The sequence below is a fragment of the Brassica napus genome, unplaced genomic scaffold, assembly GCF_020379485.1.
Source record: "Brassica napus cultivar Da-Ae unplaced genomic scaffold, Da-Ae ScsIHWf_1541;HRSCAF=2142, whole genome shotgun sequence".
In the NCBI taxonomy this organism is placed as follows: domain Eukaryota; kingdom Viridiplantae; phylum Streptophyta; class Magnoliopsida; order Brassicales; family Brassicaceae; genus Brassica; species Brassica napus.
Genome location: NW_026014959.1, coordinates 1 through 22,709, shown reverse-complemented (window position 1 = coordinate 22,709; position 22,709 = coordinate 1). Strand labels below are relative to the sequence as shown.

Below are 22,709 nucleotides of genomic sequence, written 5' to 3'. Positions count from 1 at the left end.
TGTAACAGAGAACCTCCGATAACTGGTAAAAAGAACTAGCATGATCAAATGTTTAATGACTATTAAGAGCTTGATTCCAATTACACTGGTCAGAATTGGTTTTATTGAAAACACAACGGGTTCAAAACAGAAAGTTCTATCAAGAAACTTTCAGTAAAATGAAAAGTTTAGTCATTCACTCAGGAATGAAGATTCTCAAAGTTAAGAGTGTTCCTCATTGTTCTCCGGCTGATCCCAACATTGCCATTTCCTTTCCTCATCATTGCCACAAACTCTCCATAGTTTATTTGTCCATCCTACAAGAATCAAACACCATTAAACTTCCTCTCAGCTACTTCACAAGGAAACAGTAAAAGATCTCTTACATTGTCTTGGTCGATGTCTTTGATCATTTTATCAAGATGTGAATCTTTTATACCAAACTGCTTCCAAGCCTGTTGGAGTTCTTCCAGAGTGATGCAGCCACATGAATCTTTGTCAAAGAAAGAGAATGCAGCCACTAGATTCTCCTCTCTCTCCAGCTTGTTCAAGTGGATTGTTGCAGCCAAAAACTCTCCATAGTCAATTGTTCCACTCTCATCAACATCAGCCTGACACACACACACACACACACACACAATCATAAGATGATGACTTGGTGAAAGTTAATAGTAAGAAGAGAGTAGCTAGTTACTGCTTGCAAGAGTTCTTGGATCTCTGATTCCACAAGCTCTGACCCAACACGTCTGATACAATCTTTCAACTCTTCAAAGGTGATGGTCCCACTGTTGTCTCTGTCTATCATCTTGAACAGTTCTTTCAACCCACCGATTTCTTCCTCAGAGAGTTTCTCTGCAACTACGCGTAAAGCCATCTTCTTAAGTTTGTTCATTGCAGAGAACCTTTTCAGGCGGGAAACTACTGCGAAGTCCAATGGTTTATCTGGAGCAACCGTATCATCCACAATCCAAGGGTGACCTGAGAATATAAGAACACATGAATCACCACTAGTATACATCATCTTTAGCAGTCTAAACCCAAAAAGCAAGAGAGCTTACACAAGACTTGATGAGCAGTTAGTCTTTTCTTTGGATCGCTCTCCAGCATTTTCATTGTAAGATCCTTGGCACTGTCTGAAATGCTAGGCCAAGGATCGGTCTCAAAGTCCAGCTTTCCCTGTAGAATCTCTCTAAAGATCCCATTATCAGTTCCTGGATACAAATTAGACACATGAGATGCGAGAGTGAACACGCTGCGATTATACATATCTTTAAAGAGAAAGAAGGAATCTGACCAGCATCGAAAGGAGCAAAACCACATAACAGAACGTAGAGGATAACTCCAGCGCTCCATACGTCACATTCACGGCCGTAATGCTTAAGTAAGACTTCAGGTGCCACATAGTATGCACTCCCAACAAGTTCTGAAAACGTTGTGCCTGACAAAAACAAAAAAACTCACAGTCACAACAAGTTCTTTAAGCAAGGGTTCAATGAAACAGTGTCCAGCAACACAATCATGCACGAAACCAGAGAAGGAGAAGGATGTGCGAAGGAGGAAAGAATCAAAATCAGACCTGGTTCGCAGAAAACAGAGACGCCAAAGTCAGTAGATTTAAGAGAAGCATCTTCATCAGAAGAAGAAAACAAGAAGTTCTCAGGCTTAAGATCTCTATGCATAACACCAAGAGAGTGACAAGCCTCAACGACGCTAACAATAGTCTTGATAACCTTAGCTGCATCTCTCTCACTGTAATGACCTTTCTCCGCGATTCTATCAAACAACTCACCACCTTCGCAAAGCTCCATCACAAGGTGAACACTAGTATCATCCTCGTACGTTTCTTGTATCCTGACAACGTTGGGGTATTCAGACAAGTGATGCATTATCTGGATCTCCCTCAAAACCTGGTCGCAATCTTCTTGACAAAGGAGCGCCCTTTTAGGTATGGATTTGCAGGCAAGCTTTTGACCAGTCTCCTTATGGGAACAGAGGAAAGTGGTTCCAAACTGTCCTTGTCCCAGCACACGACCAAGAAAGTAATCGTCTTTCAGGTTCTTGGTCTGGTAAGGTAGAACCCATCTGGTTCTTGACTCGCTGGCCATAGTTTGAGAGTCTGACATTTCCTTTAAGCAGAGGAAGAAGAAGATAATGAGGAAAGAAAATGACTTCAAGGCATTGAAGAGAGGCAAGTCAAGACCACTTTTATTGAGCAAATGAAAATAGTAATCATTAGCTGTAACAGATATATGAATTAATTTAACATTCCATTGACCAATAAAATCAAGTTAATATTAGGAATCTACGTGCTCGCTTCCTAGGACACTGGATAATGGCAAAACGTGTTCAGATGATCTCATTTCATGCCATAACACTTCCTGTTTCAACCAAACTTGAATAGAATATATAGAAAAACATAAAAATTATATATTTTCAACACGTTGTGTATTTTATTCAAAATAAATGATATGACATTGGATGATGGTAAAACCTTGTTCCACGAGGCTGTGAGGGACGACGACTTTGGCCTTACTTAGTTCCAGATAATGTGGATTACTTACTCCATTATCGTTTCTGGTTCATACCCGCCTATTCAACATGAAAAAGTAATATATCAGAGTTTTTGCAGAACAAGTTTCAATAAAAACTCTAAAGTTTAAACAGTAAACACTAGACAACATGAATTTGAGTAGAAATACCTTTCTCAATCTTTCCATGACCTGGTCTTCATAAGCTTGATAACCAACACCAACTATGTTGCTCTGCGGTTCTCCAGATTTCTTGGCGATCACAAAATCGGTTTGGCCTCTCTAAAGAGGCACAACTAGCAATGGATTAGAGAGATCACCACACAATGTTCTAGTCGCTTCTACCTACAAGAGCAGAGAGAAAAAAATGAAATAATCCAACATTAGATCTTTGACACTTAACAAATAACGAGAGAAAAAGAGTTAACGATAATACTCACAGCTTCATCTTTTGTAGCCATTACAATAAGAGCAGAACGTTTCTTTTTAGTACTCCTGATGACAACATCTTCAACGCCACCAAACTTTTCAAACACTTCTCTCAGCCTCCCCACTGTATAACCTTCACCAAAGAAACCTTCAACGCTCTCTCTTTATCAAGCTGAACAAAAGCACCAGCTCCACTTCTATCTTCTTTTTTCTTCCCATCAACACCACCACTCTCCGGGGTTTCAAACCCACCTCTCTTCTTCGCATACATCGCACGTATCCTATCCACCTCCTCCTTAAGCTTCCTCGCGATCCTCTCCACTTCATCATAACCCCTAGCCGCACGAGTCGGAGCAAAACCAGAACGCTCCCTTTCCTCCTCTTGGAATCCACTTGAGATTTCTTCTCCTGTTTCTCACGCTGGATTCTAAGAAGCTCATCAAACAGCTTCCGTCCCTTCTCGTCTTTGAAACCTCGTAAGATGTATTGACCCTCTGAAACTTCTCGTGAGCGTCGGGATCATCATGGCGTTTTATCCGGATGCAAGACCAAAGCTTTCAACTTGTAAGCTTTCGTAACCTCTTTCTCGCTAAGCTTCAGAGCTTCCTCTCCTGAGGGTAAGCCAAGAACTATATAAGCCCTGTTCATTTGGTTGCCGCATGTTTCGGCGTCAGCGGCAGCGTCAATGATGACAGTTGTTGTTCGTTTCGCAGACGCTATCGCATATTATATCGCGACCGCAGGTTTTATCGGCGCGGCGTTCGAATGCGGCGTCAGACACAGTTTCCTGCGTCAACAAAACGAACAAGAGTTGACGCAGAATGTTGATGCTGCCGCTGATGCCGGTACCTACGGCAACCAAACGAACAGCCCTATAGTGATCCAAAAAACCCTCCTTTCTTCTATTGCACAAAACCACAAAGGAGTTATCTTTATTGCTATTAAACATAGCCACGAATCAAAATATTAAACATAGCCACAAAGGAGCTCTAGAATTTGGAAGTTTACTTCGAGCAAGGACATTCCGAGAAATAGAGAAAGTATATCGTGCTTGAGATATCGATATACCTGAGGGATATGGAGTCGAAGAGGAGGAGGAGGAAGAATCAATCGATCGCGTGATTCGTCGTGGATTGAAGAAAATGGAACTGAACTTGCTGGGAGATTTTGAGTTTAAGCTCTTTATTAGCCTTACGACGTCGTTTATAGTCTAATGACGCCGCTTTAAAGGTTTTAAGTGGGCTTTAGGCCTAATTAGGCCCACTATTATTATTGTCAATTTAAACCACAAACCCCCCCGGTTCTGGTTAAACAATATCTTTCCAATCAACTTTTAGATTTTGGAAGACTAATGAATAAATAAAAAATAAGAATGGTTTCTTGAGTCATGTTTTGTGAAACTCTCTCTCTATGCTTTTAAGTTTTAACATTTTAATGGAAACTTCTATTTTGGAGGAGGTCATTAAGCTGCTTATTGTCTTAGACTAAGCTGCTTTTTATCTTCATATGATATGAGAGAACACGAAAGGGATTAGTACCTATTTTGATCAATTAGCAGATACTAATTCAAACTTAAGTTAATCAGATAGCAGAAAGATGATGAGAAAGAAAAAATGATTACTCAAAACCTTCCTTGTTGAATAAGAGTAGTCAGAGAGAATATACAGCAACAACTACTATTAAAGCCTTGTCTCTAACTTCAATTAACACATTTAGATAAAGAGGATCACTTCTTCTACCTGTTCCTCAAACTTTCCAGAAACCTACTAATCTCTAGCTCAGTGTTTCCTTTTTACTTTGTTCAAGTTATCGCAGAAACCCTGTACAAGAAGTCTCCAAAGGGATTCTATGTAGGTGAATCTATCATTCATGTGGCCTAGTGTGATTGACTCTCTATCCCTGAAGAGCACGGACAGCGTCTGACATTTCCATTAACTGCTGCTCCGCTTTGGCTTTCCAGCTCACCAACTCTTTCAATGTTTCCTGAAACAAAAAACACATGATCAGATTCTCAAATCATGACTCCTTCACATCATGTGAAGCATTGGGAAAATTGCATGTAAACTAAATCAATGTGTAGTAGTGAATGAAGCAAAGGCTGTAAGAAGATGGGAGGGTGGTTGACATCTAGGCTATCAGATTTTCCTAAAATAATTATCCAAATCAATGTTTCTAATTTGTTACCTGAGACAGAATAGTTGGGTCGTCAATATCTGATCTTGGACCTGCAGTCACTGAAGAACCTGGAGTCAACTCTGCTTTGTCTTGATTGGAGCTTCTGGAATCACCTCTGGTCATACAGATAAACAAGGAAGCAAAAACATTAAACAACCATATAAAACCATAAAGCCTAACCTAGAAACAAAGCAACAGTTCTAACCTCTCCGTCCTTTGCATCTCGGAGTTGAGCACTAACTGTTCCTCAAACCACATATGATCTTGGAAAGAGCTTTTGCGAGCATTTGGTGGAAGAACATCGGTAAGGTCAGCTTCAACATCCCATGGATCAAAACCATTCACTGTGAAGTCATCCAAGTTGGTACTATGCAATAGATGTTCCCAATTATGAGGAGATTTGCTCCCATTTGCCTGCAGATTGTTCTGCGAGCTTGAAATTCCCACCAGCTGATGTTCTACTTTATCTTTCCATGAAGTTAGTTCCTTAACCATGCTCTGCAACCGAAGAAAGTAGACAAAAGCTTCACTAAGTTAAAACATCCCTAGGCAAGAAGATTCAAACAAATACTGTTTACTTGTTTTGGGTCTGAACCTGTGTTGAAGTCAGTGAAGTTGAGATCTCTGCAATTTTCTTATCAGTCTCTACCTTCCACTTCATACATTCCGTGAATCGTTTCTAGAAAAAAAAATGCAAACAGAACAGTTTTGCGTCTCTAACTTCACACATTCCTTAAGCAAACAAGCAAAAATGAATCTCAAAAGGTCACCTCATTTGCATCAGCATGATCTGGTAACTTTGGCTTGGATACAAGGTTCTTGATATCACTGCATTAGAAGCAAAGAAAATAAGATTACAAGTACACCTCCTTGACTTCAAACAAAGAAAATATTGAAAGCATAATACCTCTTCATTTTATCAATCTCTTCCCTAAGCTTTGAAGAGACAGCAGAAGATTGAGATAAAGGAGACTCATGCGCTGATCTCTTAATCTTCCATTGAGATAAAGGAATCAAATCAGTATCAGGAACTCCAGATTCACGCTTAATGTGAGCCACATCAGCCACAAGCTCCTTAATATCACTGCACACCCCCACAAAGAAAACGTCATTTCAAAACACATCTCAACTTCAAAACACAACAAACATTGCAACCATTAGTACCTCTTCATTTGATCAATTGCTTCCTTAAGATTAAAGGACGGTTCACAATCCCCAGGCTCAAGTTTAATCACACCCTGAAGCTTCCACCAAGGAGGAGGAACCCAGTTAGGATCAGGAACACCAGACTCACATTTCACCTTAAGCAAATCAGCACTCTCTAGCCAATACTGCATGGCTCCTTCGGTATTGTAACACCTCCTAAACCTATCAGCACCACCAGGTGTCACATTCCCATCGATATGCCTCAGCAAATGATCCAACAGCCCAGTATCACCGATTCTCTTTCGAGCTATGGCTCTTAACTCGCCTCGTGAGATAGGTTTCTCGAAAGAAGCACCTACCTCTTTTAGAACATCCTCCATTGCTTGCTCCGCGGAATCAACCCTACAAAAGGTCTCGACTTTATATAAAGGGTAAGTGTGAATGATGTTAAAGGCGACGTCTTTTGTTACCTATTAGTACTCCAACGAGTGGTTCTCTGTTTCTCGAAGGTGTAGTTTTCACTCTTGACTGCAACGAGAGAGTTGTTATCTAGTGATTGAGAGAGTTGTTTTCTTTTCAGGACGCTTCTAGTTACATGATGAAAGCCCTCTTCTTCTTCTTCCTTCTCTAGCTTGACTGTGACAATGGCTTTGCTGGAGGAGCCTGAGGACACGTGCTTGTCCTTCTCTAACTTGACTTTGACCAAGGCGTTCCTAGAGGAGCTGTTATCTTCTCCCATCATGGTATAACGATTCAGCTTGATGGGACGAAGCTTCTTCTCAGACATCTTACATAGGCTCTAGCGATTCACATTTCAAGCTACAAGTAAATAAAGAGGGAAAGAGTCAAGTGATACCTAAATGATGCAGATGGAATAATCGCGATCTAAAATTGAAAACAGAGAAGGCTTAAATCGAGAGATTTTGAGATGAGAGAGGCGGCACCTTTAGGATCGAGGAGGTGGGAGAGACGAACGAACCAGACAAAGTAGAGGAAATTGAAAACAATAGCTGTCGATAGTGGTTGTTGAGGAGAGCCCTAAAACCGCTAAAATCCCTAAAAAATACTTATCTGCTTCTCCCTTTTCAGTATTTGCCGCCGTTATTGGTATAATAAAATTTTAATTTTTTTTCGTAGTGGTTTTTTACCACTAGGAAGTGAGAATAGTGTCGTTGGTCTAACAGAACCAGACGGTTTAGCACCCAAAGGTATAGTGAACCAGACAGTCTAGCAAACGTGCACCTTCACACACGGGCACCATTCAGAGACGTGCGTGACAACTGCGAGACAAGCAGTTGTAATAGTAACAAAAATATATAGTACTCACAGCGGAGCGGTTGCAGGCGTTTCGTCACCATTCGAAGCCACAGTATTACTCACGCTTATATAATAAGGCGAAATCAGAACGTTAGACACTAATCGTTTTGACTGGTTTCAATTTATTAGTCTAGCAGAGTAACAGGTCTCAAGTCTGATTTAATGTTTCGAAAACAGGCATACAAGTTTTCAGATCCTCTAAACAGAACTGAGAAACGAAATAAAATGGAAGCAAGGAACAAGAGGTAGAGACTAATGTAAACCCCTTACATTTTAGTTCAAGTATTTGAGAAATGTGTGCTTCTTCTTAGAGAGTAACCAAAAAAAAAGTTAAGAAATGAGAACAAAATGTCTTAACCAGAGAGACCTATGCTCATGTCCTCAAAGCTTCAGCAGAAACAAGATCCCAAAACCCAACATCTCTCGAGTTAAAATTGTATTGATTGTTTTACCTGAACCTATAACCCTGTCTGGCTCTTCTTTTTATACCTTCTTCTTCTTCTCCAGATTCGCAGTGACACTTCTCTGCTTATGCTTCCACGAAGGAATCTTACCAGGGAAAGCCCACCTGAGCAACCTCTCCCACGAGTAGCAGATGACGAACATTAGCAAAGCCCAGAGGAGAAGCTTATCCCTCATACCTTCAGGCAGAGGCACCAGCTTCAGCGAATCGTTTAAGTCCCTGAAGAGATCAGATGCAATCACGGTGAAGAACCCTGCTCCAGCGATGAGCGCGTAGAAGAAAGGTTTGTTTTCTCTGATACTCTGGTTAAAGGGGTGTCCCATGTAGTTCACAGCGAAAGTCGCCACCTGAAGCATCATGCTCACCATGTACGACACCGTGTTCACCAGGTTAGGATGGAACGTGGCGTCTGGTTCGATGCATTCCTCGGGCATGTGTTTCTCAGCTTCCTTCACGGAGTAGATCAAGAAGGTTATGTGGACAGCGAACTGTCCAAGGAGAGAGAGGAAGAGGTACACGGAGAAGACACTCGGGTGTGGTCGCTCTGCAGAGAGGGTTTGAAGCGGTCGAGCATGGGATATGAAGAGGAAAAACGCAGCTGTTAAGACGCCGCTGATTGTTGCCTGGACATCACCGAGCTTCACACCGTCCAAGTACATAACACTTAGGACGTAAGCTGTGGCGAGACAGTTGAGACCGAGAATTTTGAACATCTGAAGAGTCGTCACAAGTGTACTACGGCCCTGTCGGATTATGTCCGTCACTGGGGCGACCGACGCGTGTTTAGCTGTGAAGGGAGATGCCATTGATGCATCCCCGAGTTTTACCACGGGAGCTGACCGGCCATCACCTTCATCACTGTTTAGTTCATCCATCATCTTCTTTAACTTTTGTCTCTGCAATTCCGCAGCAGTTAAGTGGCGGTTTTGGGGTGGGGCCTTTGCCTTTGATGATCCTTCTCCATTCTGAATTGCGGTTTTACTAGCTGGTTCTGATGGTTGTTTGGGCTTTTTTGACTTCGACTTTGGATCATCTTTAGACGATTCCGAGGGAGTGACAGTATTCAGTAAGGCAACTCCAACATGGGCCTAGAATTGTGAACAAAAATACAATCAAAATAAAGAAAGAAAGAGAATAAAGCATATGAATCATTCGCCTGACATCTAAAAAGCTAAACCTCAATCTTCCAAATGAATTTCTATATGCGTTACCTGCTTCAATGCTCCAACGTCATTTGTCCCGTCCCCACACATCAGAGTTCCCCTTCCTACCGCTTTAAAGGTGGTTAAGATTAGCTCCTTCTGCTGTGGAGCAACTCTCGCAAAAACCTGGAAAGGAGAAATGGTAAGGAGTCAGACTCTATTACTTATAGGTATTTAGAAATAATAAATCAAGTGATTAAGATTACAAGATATGCTTACTTTAACAAATGGAATGACTCTCACAGTAGCCGATGTAGCCTGTAGCATTTCAATGCTGTCTCCTCCAATGCATAAATCATGCGTTTCAGCAAGGGTTTCGATCTCTTTGTCACTGTAAACAAAAATCATGTCATCCTATCTCAGTCAGAAGCAAGAAGAAAAAAAAAGACCATGGAGACTAGTGTCACAACATATACTGCCTTGTACAAGATGAGGATACGAATTTGCATTAGTTCTACAGTAAATGTGATTAAATTTGACTGCACCTGTAGGGTATGATCTCCTTCTCATCAGGTGACATCCACTTATATTCAGCTCCAGGCCTTGACTGGCTAAGAATTAAGACTGGGTTTGATACAATGTGCACTTTGCTTGCAACATGACAAGCTGTCAATGCCTGATCACCAGTAATCATCACCTGAAATCATGAAAGTAGGATAAGGCATCCCGTGTATCTAATTATTAAAGAAAGAATGAGCACCTGTGCAAGAAAAAGACATATCAACTGAAACTCAAACTCAATAGTCATTTATATCATTTGAACTGATTCTGAGATAGCTGCTTTGCAGGCAATTTGTACTGAGTGGAAAAAAAGAGGCCAACTAATACACGAGTCTGTTTGCATAATGAGAACACAGTAAATTACCAAATCATGAGATGAATTCTTCAACTCTAACAGAACGGTAGCTGAATCTGATCTAATGGGGCAATTGAAGACCTGTGATGCATTATAAACCATTAGGAAACAATTTCGATACCAGACCATTTTACAATTTACAAAAATGAAGAAAGTAAAGCTTCATAAGAGTAAAATGCCATTACCGCAAACCCAGCAAAAGTAAGGTCATTCTCAACAGCATCTCGGTCCATGTCTCTAACTTCACTGGCCTGGTCAACATTACAATACACGTTAGGTAAATCTTAAAAGCTGATCAGCAGAGGCTTGCATAGTCCGGAGCTAAAAGAAGCTGGATGTTAATATTGTTAAGTACGTAAGAACTAAGAACAAACAGATAACTAACTATTTCACCATAAGACCTAAGAAAGTAAGACTTCTGACATAGTGGACTTCTATTCTCTACGTCTGTAAAGCATATCAGTGAAGTTAGAGCATGCGTAACTACCGTCATATCAGGAAGTCGTTTAAATGCAAGGGCCAGAACTCGAGATCCTTGGCGTGTGTATCTCTTATATGTTTCCATATATGCTGCTGGCACATCCACAAGTCTATCTTGGATGGTCTCTGGTGCACCCTGATAAGTTAACAAGCATTCAACATTTAGATCTGGATTTACTGATAAAATTTAGCCAACGAAAATAATTTATCAAGCAGACCTTCACAAATACAAAATATTCCTGCTGAATACAAACGATAACTGACATTCTCTTCAGATGCGAAGCAAAATGGTATCTCTGCATAATCTGCACCGAGTTGCCATTTCCTCTGCAGCGGATAACATAGAACAATGAGAATCAATCTTCTTCATATGTGCACACGGCTCTTTAAACAGATTTCAAGATTAAACAGAACTAGAGATTATCATACTTAGGGCGAAACCATTAAGGTGTATATGATAATAGCTTCAAAGAAAGTGATAGGTACGCAAGATTCCGAGACGCAGAATGTGAAAAATATTGAAGCAGAGCCTACCGCATTATCTCAGGTAATGTAATACTATCAGCTAACATTTTCTATGTGTACTTTAGTTCCCGTATTCCCTAGTCAACTGCTTCACAGGTAGACATCATTTTTTTTTAATTTACGCTGTCCAGTCAGAATGCCTGAATATCCGTCAATAGAACATAAAACCATGAACAAAGAAGAAACCATTATATCTAATGTAGTACGCATCCTTATATTAGCCTCTCATCTCAAATCTATGCACGGTAACCACAGTGTAAGTAGGCACCGTAGACAAAGTATGAGAACAATAGAATACGAGATTAATAAAAATGACAATAGTTACCTTTTTGGCAAGGCCTTTTCATCAGATTTGTAACTCCAGTCAATTCCTTTAAGTGCAGCCTTCTCAAGAGGATCACCAACCTGCAAGTATTGAAAAAACAGAGTAAAACATGATAGATTTCGTAATGATGACTAATGATGCAAAAGCAAAGCATAAGCGGTTTCAGAAAGATGACCATAAGTAAAAGTATCATGTACAACATGCGTACTCTACTATTACATTTAGTTCAAACTTTCTAAAGTAAAAAGTAACATGGAATTCATTGTTGGATTGAAAAAAAACATGTGTGCATGGAACAGGAACATAAGCAAAACTTATAGCAGAAAATTGAATTGCAGTAGGCCAAAAACAGAAAAGAAATTGAGTTGCTCATACCAGCTTGTTGTCTACAAAGACTAAAGCATGACACGACGCCAGAATCTCTAATGTGCGTACGGGAACCTTGCTCATATCAGTCTCTGCTTCTTCACCATCAGCCAAGCCCCCAACTCCTCGAAATTCCTATGTAGCAGCAAATAAAAATGAGTTTGCCATAAACAAAATCAAGCAAGCATATACCCAGAGCTTCACTTCAACTTACCATGTCATCTGACGTGAGTGTACCAGTCTTATCAAAACAGCACAAATCGACCTGTCATTAAAGAGAAAGGGTAACACTAATAAGACAACTAATTCCTTGCAGGTTGCCGCTCGCTCAAGATAAAGAGTTCTTAATCGAATAGCAAAATAAGGTATAACAGATACTACCTTCCCCGCAAAAGGAATCCTAAAAGGCTCTGTGCAAAAGATCCCACGACGTGCAAGAGCAAGTAATGACGTGTTGACAGCAATGGATAATTCCATAGGCAATTCTGGCGGGATAACTGAGGTGATGATAATTGAACAGCCTAGCAAGAGCTTATATTTGCTCCTTGTAGGATCCTCGAGACCCTGCAAAGTAGATTCCTCATAACTAGTATACATAGACATATTATTTGAATAAGAACCTGAAACAAATATTACCGTACCTTTACAAGAACATAGCCCGCAGCAATCACGGCAAATACAACTAGAAATAATATGAACAGACCACTCTCCCAGCTGTTTGCAGTAACCTGAGTTTTTTTACCAAAAGGATCAGAACAAAAAAAAATTCTTAACATGGTGCAAATGAAACAACAAACATCGGAAAGATCCCATACCCTCTCTGTAGAAAATAAAATTGTCCGCATTAGCTTTCCTTGGCTTGTCTCAAATCCAGTTCGGAGAACAACAGCTAGACAGCCACCATCAGGGGTTTTCAGAGGGAATGTCTGACCCCAAACATTAAATAGTATGAAACACGGATTAGTAGCAAGCACTGAAGAATAAATGGTTGAAATTGTTGATACGGAATTACCTTGTCAGGTGAATGTTGTAAGATCTTGGTCCCGCCAAATAAAACATGATTTTTATCCCTCTTGATCGATAACTTCTTATCAGATCCTTCGCCAGCAATTGCAACCTATAATATCCATCATACAATATCAGCAAAACATATGGACCATATTATACAAGGATACCTATTGTGAAGTAAGTATTGCTCGCTAGTTAATAATGACGATTCAAAGTTTCAAACAAGGTGCTAGAAACTATCACACGTATTGCAAGAGAAGCTGCTAATGAGAAATAGCAAATAAGATGGACCAAATTTATCATTTGTGCACTGTTACAATTCTGAACTCTTCAAATCCAATATCCAGAGAGTAATAATTTGGAAAAGAAGCCAACAAACGAAAATGAGGTTGAGGAAAGAAAGTACCTTCCACTGGGGAGTTGACTCGCCAGTCAAAATGGCTTCATTTACAATAGCACTTCCTACAAGCAAAAGCATGTCGGCTGGTACTGTCTTGTCCTCTCCTCCAGTGTGAGCAGACGGCCTCCCAATGGACACAACATCTCCTGGCAGCAGATCAGTACCTAAGAGCTTCGCCCACCTAAAATTTGACTTTTTCAGACACAGCAGTAATACCGAAACGATCTTTAAGGAAAACTTGCGTGTTATTCAATCACAAACCTCCCGCATCGATACACCATCACAGTCTGACTGTCCACCCTAACACGTCTTAGGTCGGTTAATGTCTTCAAGCGGCTTTTTGCCATTGTTGACTCGAACATGAGAAGCATGAATAGTGTGAACACACTGTAATACCAGAATTCATCCAAGCACCAAAGACCCACGCAGAAAACCTGAAAAATAGGAAGAAACGCAGTACTTAGAGCAACAGAGCCGTGGAAGAAAAAAAAAGAACTGTAAGATACATGCATTATCAAGAAAACAACACCTGAAATACGAAAAATGGTTCCGTGCAGTTTTCTTTCAATAGCTTCTGGAATGTAGGTTGTGGATAATCAAATCTGCGAGAAACAGAAACAAAGTATCAACCCGGCGCTTTGAAAAAAAATTGCCAATAAAAAACATCAATTCTCAACCATAAAATGAACTTGTGATAGATACATGTATAGAAAAGTGTAAGTCGACTTACACGTTCCTTCCCCACTTCTCAGTGGCTGTTGCAACTTTAGCTTCTGTACCATGGCCAGTACATTTTAGGTAATGACCAAATGTTTCCTTTGTGGGGTAAGGAAGCTTGGAAAAGGCTCCCAACTCTTTTGAGTACATAAAGCGCTGCTTTCTGAAGTCAAAGAATATTTCTTCCGTGTCTCCTGAGGAAGACGAACCAGTCATCTGCAAACATCAAAAGACTTATAAATAAAAGTACTGGAAAAACTCGAGCATTTCCAGGCTAAAGAGGATTCAAATAGTACACGTTATAAATTCATTACTTTTTCGCAGAGATATAGTGTGTGATTTGTTGGGAAACACTGAACTTTACATATATTAAGTCATGAACCAGTCTACATTTCCAGTTTAAAAGCCAAACCATTCACGGAGAGTATTATAGAGGCACAGGCAGCTTAGCAATTGAATCTAAAATCTTGAAATATCTTACTTGGCTACGAAAATGAAGAGGCACAACTTCTTTAGAACCAGAAAACTTGGCTGGGGTGACTTTACACGCATCCGCCTGGCTGATACTGTTAACCTGCGAATCAATACACAAACACAAGGCCATCACAAACCTTCCACCCAAGAAAAAATCTACAAGCATCCACAAGAGTGATGAGGTTTACCTTGCTAAACTGGACAAAACACTTGAAATCCACAGACCACATAGTGAAAAGCAAGACCAAGATGTGAGAAGCAAGAAGGCCACCAAACACGATCAAAGCATCAGTGAAGTCTATGCTAGGCACGATCGTAGTCAACCACGTGGCGTACAGAATCGCAAACGGCCAAACATCCAAACGCCACGCCGAACGTTTCTTCCTGCACAAGTCAACCTTATCCACTACCTTCCCTCCCACGCGAAAGCTCGACATCTCGAATCGAAAACTCTAGGTCGCCGTCAGTGATCTAAACTTCTGCACAAACGTTACAGAATCAGACTAGTAATCGAATTCAACACGAATCGCAATTGGAATCGAGAAATCTACAAGAATCTGCCTAGTGTCAACCGTTCAAAGCATCCGAAACCAATCGAGAAGGTTGAGTCTGGAGTAGATCTAAGGAGAAGGGAGAGAGAGACGAACCTGTAAGCTAGGATTGAGCTTGAATCGGGGAGGATCTAAGCTAGGGTTTACAGTTACGGCGTAACGGAAAGGAATCGCAATCTCGTTCGTCTCCTTCACCTTCACGCCTCACGTCTGAGGTTCCTCCCCCAAAGAGATGTTTGATTCACACTGGATCGTTTTTTTTTCTTTCATTTACTTATGCAGACCCTCTTATTTCCGGTTAATTTCATTTTTACCCTTCTATTTCTGAAGTTTTAGTTTTAGTTTATGAGTTGTTTTTCTAATTAAATTTATTTTGAAGTTTTTTTCATGTTAAATTTTGATTAAAAATTTGGAGTAGTTTTCATACTAGACATATATAGTATTCCAGAAAGAAAAAAACTTTAGAATATTTAAAACTGACGTTGGCTTTTACTATCAGTAAATTTTGCAAAAAAAAAAAAAATAAGTTTCTTATAAATTTCAAAATAAACTAAAATACATATATGTATAACCATTTTTAAATTCTGAGAAAAACCTGTAAATGTGCAATATTAATTAACACATATGTTAGCTATATTTTAAAATTATTTATTTTTACAAACAAATTTAATTTTCAAATTAAATAAAATACGCAAAAATGTAACACTACATAAGAAAGAGTTTGTAAACAATTGAAATATAATATAACTAGATGTTTTACCCGGATATATGGACAAAGTCATCTTATAAATATTTATTATTATATATTATCAATTCAAAGCCCATTACAATTCAACTCTATTACTTCAATTATGACATATTAAATTTTTAATAAAAGACATAACTTTACAGCTAAAGATTTAACACAACTGAATATCACTACTATATAAAAACTACTAATTTTAAGGCTTCTTAGAAGTGCCACATAGGACAAAATTTTTTTCACCAATCAAATTGTCACGTCATCGCGAATGTTTACATGATATCATATATGCACCAGATAATTTTTTCCAGATTATCATCTATCATAAATCAAGTTAACAAAACAAATCGATGGGCCATATAAACCTATTAGTTTACAGTCGTAATAGTTTTATAATTTTTTTATTTTTAATTATGTATTGTAAATTATAAGATAGGAAATTAAACATGGGTGATTTGAATATAAGTATTAAAACTAAAGTTTCATTTAATAATATTAGAAATTTGAATTTCTATCATTATTCAAGTTTTATAGTCTAATATTTTTAACATTATTTTTATAATATATTTTTGTAAAAAATCACAAACCATTTGGCATCTTTAATCTTGAATGAGACCATCTTCTCTTTATTTCCATGTTGTTACGAGTTTAATCTTGCAAAATTCACCTATATCAAATTACTGTTACTATTAACTACATGGAATTGATATAGTGAAAAAAGTAAAGGAATCATTGTCACAAAGTCAGTGCATCAGATAGTTTTTGAAATTCAAATAATATACAAACATATGAAATAAATTACTCTAAATTGTTATAAAATAAATAGTAACATGTTGACTAAAAGATAACTTAAATTATATCCCCAAGCTAAAACTGAATATTTACTCTCAATATTTTAGTGATACAATTAATTAAAAATAAATCAAACTATTAAATTAAAACAGTTTGTTTTATGGGTTAAAGAGGAGTAACAATTTTGGAATAAAAGAAAAATCAAGTTATTGTTTTTTAATATTTGATGACTACAAGCGTTTTGGATCAAAAATGTTCAAATACTATTACAATAATATTTTTCATATATTAAAATAGTGTACAGGTTAATAATTAACACCACTTTAAATAAGAACTGACTAGAAAAAGTTACAAAAATCTAATATGAGACAAAATGATAAAGAATAATGTGAAGTTCTTCAATTCAAGAAATCACAATGAAAAAAATTAAAGTTATCCCATGTTTTATTATCTTTTAAATTATATGATTTATAAGAGAAATACTGTAAAAATTTCAAATATAAAAAATACTATAAAATTTTATAATACACACAATCTGCGCGTAGCACGGATAAAATGATCTAGTATCACTCATAATTTTATCTAAATTTTTAACATTGTTTACACATTGCTTGAGCTTTATCCATATAATGAGTCAAGATTATTTAATCAAAGCAAATAATAGTATAGATGTGAACCAACACTTATAGAACACATCGAAAGAAAAATTATGATGTGTTCGGTTTGTTTAAGTTTGACAATTTTAAAAAGAATTATGTGACATTTTATTATACTGTTTTGGACAGTAGAACATTAAACATAGTGATGTTAATTTTAGTATTATATGTACACAAATATATAATATATATTTTTCAATTTAACAAGATCGGATGAAAAATACATGTATATAATATTGTATATATTTTGTTTTTATATAATAATAATCATCCAAAAATATGAAAGATAATTTGATTATGAATATTACTTGAATAAAAAGAAATTGAAATCTATATTAGCATTATCAAAAAATATTATTTATTATTTTATTATCCAAAATTAATAAAAATAAAAGGATAAATAATTTGTTCTCAATTGGTGAAGATGGTTTCGGAACCAGAAGAATGGCCAGCATTCGAAAGCTATTTGGAGGACATAAAGCTTCTCAAAGGAAGTTTCCTCAACTCTGATATAGTTCATGTACCTCGGACAGCGAATCTTCGGGCAGATAGTCTAGCACGCAGTGCTAGGAAACAATCGTCCTTTGTCGTTCACATGGATGCGGAGTTACCGATTTGGTTTACAGAGTCATCATGAGTCTGTAAATTCTTTGCTGTCAAAAAAAAAAAAAAAAAAAAATAAAAGGATAAATAATTGATAATATAATAAATGGAATTAATTATATTTAAAGATATAAACGATATAACCAGTCTAACTTTTAATGTAAAAACCACTTCACAAATAATAGTATATATAAATATAATTCCGAAATGACACATTTTTCATAGAAAAAACAATTAAAAATTTAAAACATAAAACATAAAACAAAGCAATTTGACGTTAGCGACAAGCCAAATTGAATGTCAAGTTTTTTTTACATATCACACCCTCTGAAACAAACATAAAATACAACCTCACCTAACGAGAAGTAGGTATATTTGTCATGTTGTCTGGAACTGTCCATGTGTTGAACGGTGCACTAGGAACTGGGGAGTAAGGTGTCGAATGGTGTTGAGCCCCGTAAGCCATGTAAGGTGGCGCAAAGGGATTCATGTCAGCTCCATAAGGTAAGACATATCGTCCAACCATTGATTGGCCGATAGTGGGTGCGCCATAGACATGAACATTCACTGATGGATGCGAAGCGGCTTGCATGTTCCATATGGTAGGTGTCCCAAATACATGATGGTCTAGTGGTGTTGGTGAAGTGGCTTCTGTGTTCCATATGGCTGGTGTCTCATATGCTTGATGGTCTACCGATGGTTGCGAAGCGGCTTGAGCGTCTTGGCATGTGATTGGTGCTTTCATTGCTGAGATGTTACTGCTTTCCGAAACGTTGACGTCGTGAATGTTATGTCTCTGTCTGCTTCTGTTCGTAGCTCTATGACGTGCGAAGTATTTTTGTGCGTGACTTGCAACTTGAGTTGGTGTTCTTGTCAATACTATGTGACGTGAAATGCTACGCCAATCACCTTTCCCATATTTTTTTAGACCAAGAAGAAATTGACTGTTCCAAAAAAAACAAAAAACATAATATTCAACATTTTATAAAAATATCAACTATAAAATCATAACTATATAAAAACCTAAGCTATATCCAGCGCCGGTCCATATATTTTAAAATTTGCTTAAGGCCCTAAGCCAATATAGAAAATATAAAAATAATGAAAATTTGTAGTGTAAATTTTTTAAACACATTCCATGGATCCTAAGCAGCTGCTTATGTTGTTTACCCCGCAGGCAGGGCCTAGCTATATATTATGCAAAGTGTCGGTGTGTCAGTGTAAGAAAATTCATAATATTTTACACTCAAATTAAAAAAAACAGCTCTTATTTTTCATATAATTTATGATAATTTTTTTATACACCTAAATTATTGTATAAAATCGTGATGTAGAAGTAGTCGTACTAGTAACTAACCTGTGTTCAAGCGGTGTCCAAGGAACCGCCTTACGTCGCTTTGGTTTTGGTTCATCTTCTTGCTTATACTCACATTTGCGATTGATACTACGTTCCCCAATGCTTCTTTCTCGAACATTTGTTTCTATCGTGACATCATTATAATCAGGAAGAGGTACAATTCCAGATTCAATCATCATAACATCATGAAGTAAACTCTTGTAATGTTCTATAACTTGTGCTAGAGTTTTCTCTGGAACAGAGTCAGCAATCTTTTCCCAACGATTATCTGTCTCGTCGGTATAAACCACAAGAGCTCTCTCAAAAGCAATATTATCATCCCTACTCCATGATAACCCACCACCAGTTTTCTCTGATATGATCATTCTCTAAGTAAATCTATTACAACCTTCAAGAAAATGTTAGACCAACACTTGAGAATGACACTATAACCTCCAAAACTAGCATTGATAAAACCTCAAAACTGAGATATTTCAAGAGCTACTGAACCTACATGGAGAAGAATCATAACATATATATATCATTTGAAAGAAAGCAATGTTAATGATAAATACCTATACTTAGGTAGCTATAACTTTTATAGACAAACACATACTTTTTTTTTTGTTTTTTCCTAATTTTTTTTTATTTTCTAGTCCTAACCATAATATTTTGTAGTCCTAATCATATATGGTACATAATGGTAATACATTGTATCATATCACAGCTGGTAAACAATACTGGAAACAAATCTATATTTTCATTTATAAAAAAGTAATGAAGAAAAAGGCTTAGAGCCTTTAAATCTTATTGCAGTAAAAACTCTATAAATTAATAATATCGGGAATATGAAATTTATTCATTTATAGAGTTATTAATTTATAAAAAGTTTCATTTTTTTAGATTTCTGTATTTTAGAATATGACTTTTTTATAAAACAAGAAAATAGTTGATTTGTATATATATTCATTAAATTTCAGAAATAAACTTTTATACATGCTTGTTATATTATTTGGTGTATACAAAATATGTTTCATAGAATTTAAATATAGTTTTACATATACATTCATTAATATTATCAAAATATATTGAAGTGTTAAGAAAAAATACAGATAAACTTCACTGTGAGTATATTTTGTGAATATATAAAACACATAATGCAATATTTTATTTGTACTTATATAAATTATATTTATATAAATTGTAGTGGAACTATATATTTACATACAATTTTCTAAAAATTATTTTGAACCGGCTGAACTTAGAACCAAATAAATGTATTAATTTAGCTTGTTAATTAATTTATCGAATATTAATTTATAGACTTTCTATAGTATGTTCACTGACAGCAACAATTGCATACAAGTCCGAATCTTTGACGTCATCACGAGGCAAAATCTAAATTATACTTAAGTTTGTTGTCTTCATCCATAGGATTCCAAGTACCCAATGCATTTTACTACATATATAGTATGATATATTATGTTTCTTAATTAATAAAAATTTGATTTTGACCGCGCTTCAAAAGCGCGAATTCTCTTGGATTATAAATAAAATTGATATAATTTTGAATTTTGAGATTATACATTATTATGTTACAAAGTCTGTATTATTTCGAAGCAACAATTTTTTTTAACAATTATATAATTTATGAGTTAATTTATTTGAGATTTTTTATAAATATTTTTATGTAACCTCTCTTAGGACTGGACATTTTATCCATATCCAAAAAATTCAACTAAAACCGACCTGAAAATATATATTTGGTTTGGGTCTCGGTCCAAGGCAAAGTACGTATTGGATATTTTTTTGACTAGCAGGTCTTGGTTTGGGTCCGTCCTACCCAAGACCTGATCGGATACTCAAAGTACCTGGAATATTTTGGTATATAAGGTAAACTAGATAATAACCCGCGCTACGCCGCAGGAATCTTCATATATTTTGTTTCTAACTGTTATTTTAGTATCATATTTCGACTGATATGAATTAATAATTTAAACAAAAGAATAATATATTTAATTTAGTATTAAAATTTTGAACATAAATATTTAAAATGGATAAAACTAAAACTTAAAAAAAGAGTAAATATGTGCTTTCATAATATCAAGAACATGTTTATTATTTTTTATTTGGTATCAACTCTCATATTTAGTCTAATTTGGATATAAACCTACACCTCTCAAAATAAAAGTATATCACTATTAACTTGTATGTATACTTTTTTTGAAGTTTTGTAGTTCGAATATATCACTTTGATTTATAAATTTAATCCCATATATTGTGTAACATTTCTATATTTACTATAAAAAAAAGCTCGTGTATCTCTCACAAAAAATATTTGTTATCATTTGTCAATGCCACACTCCCTCTTGCTCCATTTCCGCAACCTCTTATCTTCCATATTTTTGTCGTAGAAACTTTGATTATTTACATTATATCAGTTTGCACATTTCATTATATCTTCCATATTTCATTGTAACTTATAATATGGAAAATATGCAAACTGATATAATGTAATAATTAAAGTTTTTATCTAAGGAAATCAATATCTAAATATTTATTTATGTAACTTGATATATATAAAACTATTTTAGATAGAATAGACAAACTTGAAATAATTTAAAATTGGTGTAAAGTTTTCCTTAATTCATAGCTTCGATGCATCCACCTTCTCAATGCTTCATCCGCATTCTCAACGGGGCCACCCATATACTCTACAACTATATCTGCAGTTTCTGAGTCAAATCACTTACACCTAACCACAAACAAAGTCTGGACATTCCAAAGACAAAATAATGCTCTACTCTCCAATCTTTCATTCAGTCAGGATCAATTAACTGGTTCACCAAAAATTCAAAATCACCTGTAATCTACATTTTCTGAAACAGAGATCGCTTGAAGATCCCATACACAGCAAAACCATACACATTGTATCCTTCCTTGTGAAATAAAGTTAGATGTAATCACATACACATCGCAAAAACCATCTTTCACTTTCTGGTTTCAAGTCTGTGTCGGTGACCGGAGCCTTAACCTTAAGGCTAATCCGCTTAACAGAATCAAGCTGAGCTGCATCTGCATTCTCTATCGGATCAGGATCAGACAAGCTGATTGTCATAGCTAAATGGACTTGATACTTTATCCTCAGTCAAATTGAAATAAACACCATCCACGGCCGCCGCAAGATCACATTATAGACGTTACCGAAACCTAACGAAGAGACAGATAATGTAAGAAATGGGCTCGAGCTAGAGCTACTACAAAATTACCTAATATGATTAACATATATATGACGATTAATGATTATGAATAATACATATTTGATTTTAAAAAAAATTTGTATCCTCTCACTTTTTTGTTTAATTTTATATTATTAAAGAAAATTAAACAATCACATTAAGCATATAAAAATATATTTTTTTTTATATGGTGATATTTTGAATTTTTTAAAACGACTATAATTACTAATAATGGTAAAAGTCTCATATTGAAAATTTTGTGATCAATGATTTTATTTTTTTGTTCAAGCAAGATACAAATGATCATAAATCCTATGAATTTGAAAGTCTCATTAATAAATATTTCATACTATATAATATATTATATGAATGTCTTTTAAATTAAAATTATATACTTTAA

At 36.3% G+C, this 22,709-nt stretch overlaps 4 protein-coding genes and 1 pseudogene across 4 annotated transcripts; all 5 read right to left on the bottom strand.

Annotated features, from left to right (window-relative positions):
- Positions 1–19: 19 nt before the first annotated feature.
- LOC125597788 (calcium-dependent protein kinase 12-like) lies at positions 20–2,852 on the bottom strand. The gene is made up of 8 exons (XM_048772320.1): positions 2,679–2,852; positions 2,471–2,568; positions 1,556–2,105; positions 1,274–1,417; positions 1,038–1,190; positions 674–957; positions 366–590; positions 20–296 (listed from the first exon to the last, which is right to left on the bottom strand). Exons 3-8 carry the CDS (start codon positions 2,100–2,102, stop codon positions 180–182), a joined length of 1,470 nt encoding a protein of 489 aa, XP_048628277.1. The 5' UTR covers positions 2,103–2,105; positions 2,471–2,568; positions 2,679–2,852; the 3' UTR covers positions 20–179.
- Positions 2,545–3,584, bottom strand: LOC125597797 (annotated as a pseudogene).
- Positions 3,585–4,533: 949 nt separating this feature from the next.
- Positions 4,534–7,362, bottom strand: LOC125597787 (protein AMEIOTIC 1 homolog). Its single transcript, XM_048772318.1, has 9 exons — positions 7,202–7,362; positions 6,728–7,076; positions 6,276–6,659; positions 6,019–6,195; positions 5,882–5,939; positions 5,707–5,790; positions 5,317–5,609; positions 5,121–5,226; positions 4,534–4,919 (listed from the first exon to the last, which is right to left on the bottom strand). The coding sequence occupies exons 2-9, from the start codon at positions 7,042–7,044 to the stop codon at positions 4,830–4,832; spliced, it is 1,509 nt and encodes a 502-aa protein (XP_048628275.1). The 5' UTR covers positions 7,045–7,076; positions 7,202–7,362; the 3' UTR covers positions 4,534–4,829.
- Positions 7,363–7,820: 458 nt separating this feature from the next.
- On the bottom strand, positions 7,821–15,284 carry LOC125597786 (probable manganese-transporting ATPase PDR2). Its single transcript, XM_048772317.1, has 22 exons — positions 15,038–15,284; positions 14,579–14,869; positions 14,398–14,490; positions 13,930–14,132; positions 13,729–13,801; positions 13,461–13,633; positions 13,206–13,380; positions 12,804–12,908; positions 12,607–12,717; positions 12,433–12,519; positions 12,173–12,355; positions 12,006–12,056; positions 11,801–11,926; positions 11,426–11,505; positions 10,794–10,902; positions 10,583–10,711; positions 10,281–10,346; positions 10,105–10,176; positions 9,725–9,876; positions 9,459–9,570; positions 9,249–9,365; positions 7,821–9,125 (listed from the first exon to the last, which is right to left on the bottom strand). Exons 2-22 carry the CDS (start codon positions 14,825–14,827, stop codon positions 8,058–8,060), a joined length of 3,534 nt encoding a protein of 1,177 aa, XP_048628274.1. The 5' UTR covers positions 14,828–14,869; positions 15,038–15,284; the 3' UTR covers positions 7,821–8,057.
- A 2,805-nt stretch (positions 15,285–18,089) lies between these two features.
- LOC125597789 (transcription factor SRM1-like) lies at positions 18,090–19,821 on the bottom strand. The gene is made up of 2 exons (XM_048772321.1): positions 19,092–19,821; positions 18,090–18,678 (listed from the first exon to the last, which is right to left on the bottom strand). The coding sequence occupies exons 1-2, from the start codon at positions 19,454–19,456 to the stop codon at positions 18,090–18,092; spliced, it is 954 nt and encodes a 317-aa protein (XP_048628278.1). The 5' UTR covers positions 19,457–19,821.
- Positions 19,822–22,709: the final 2,888 nt, after the last annotated feature.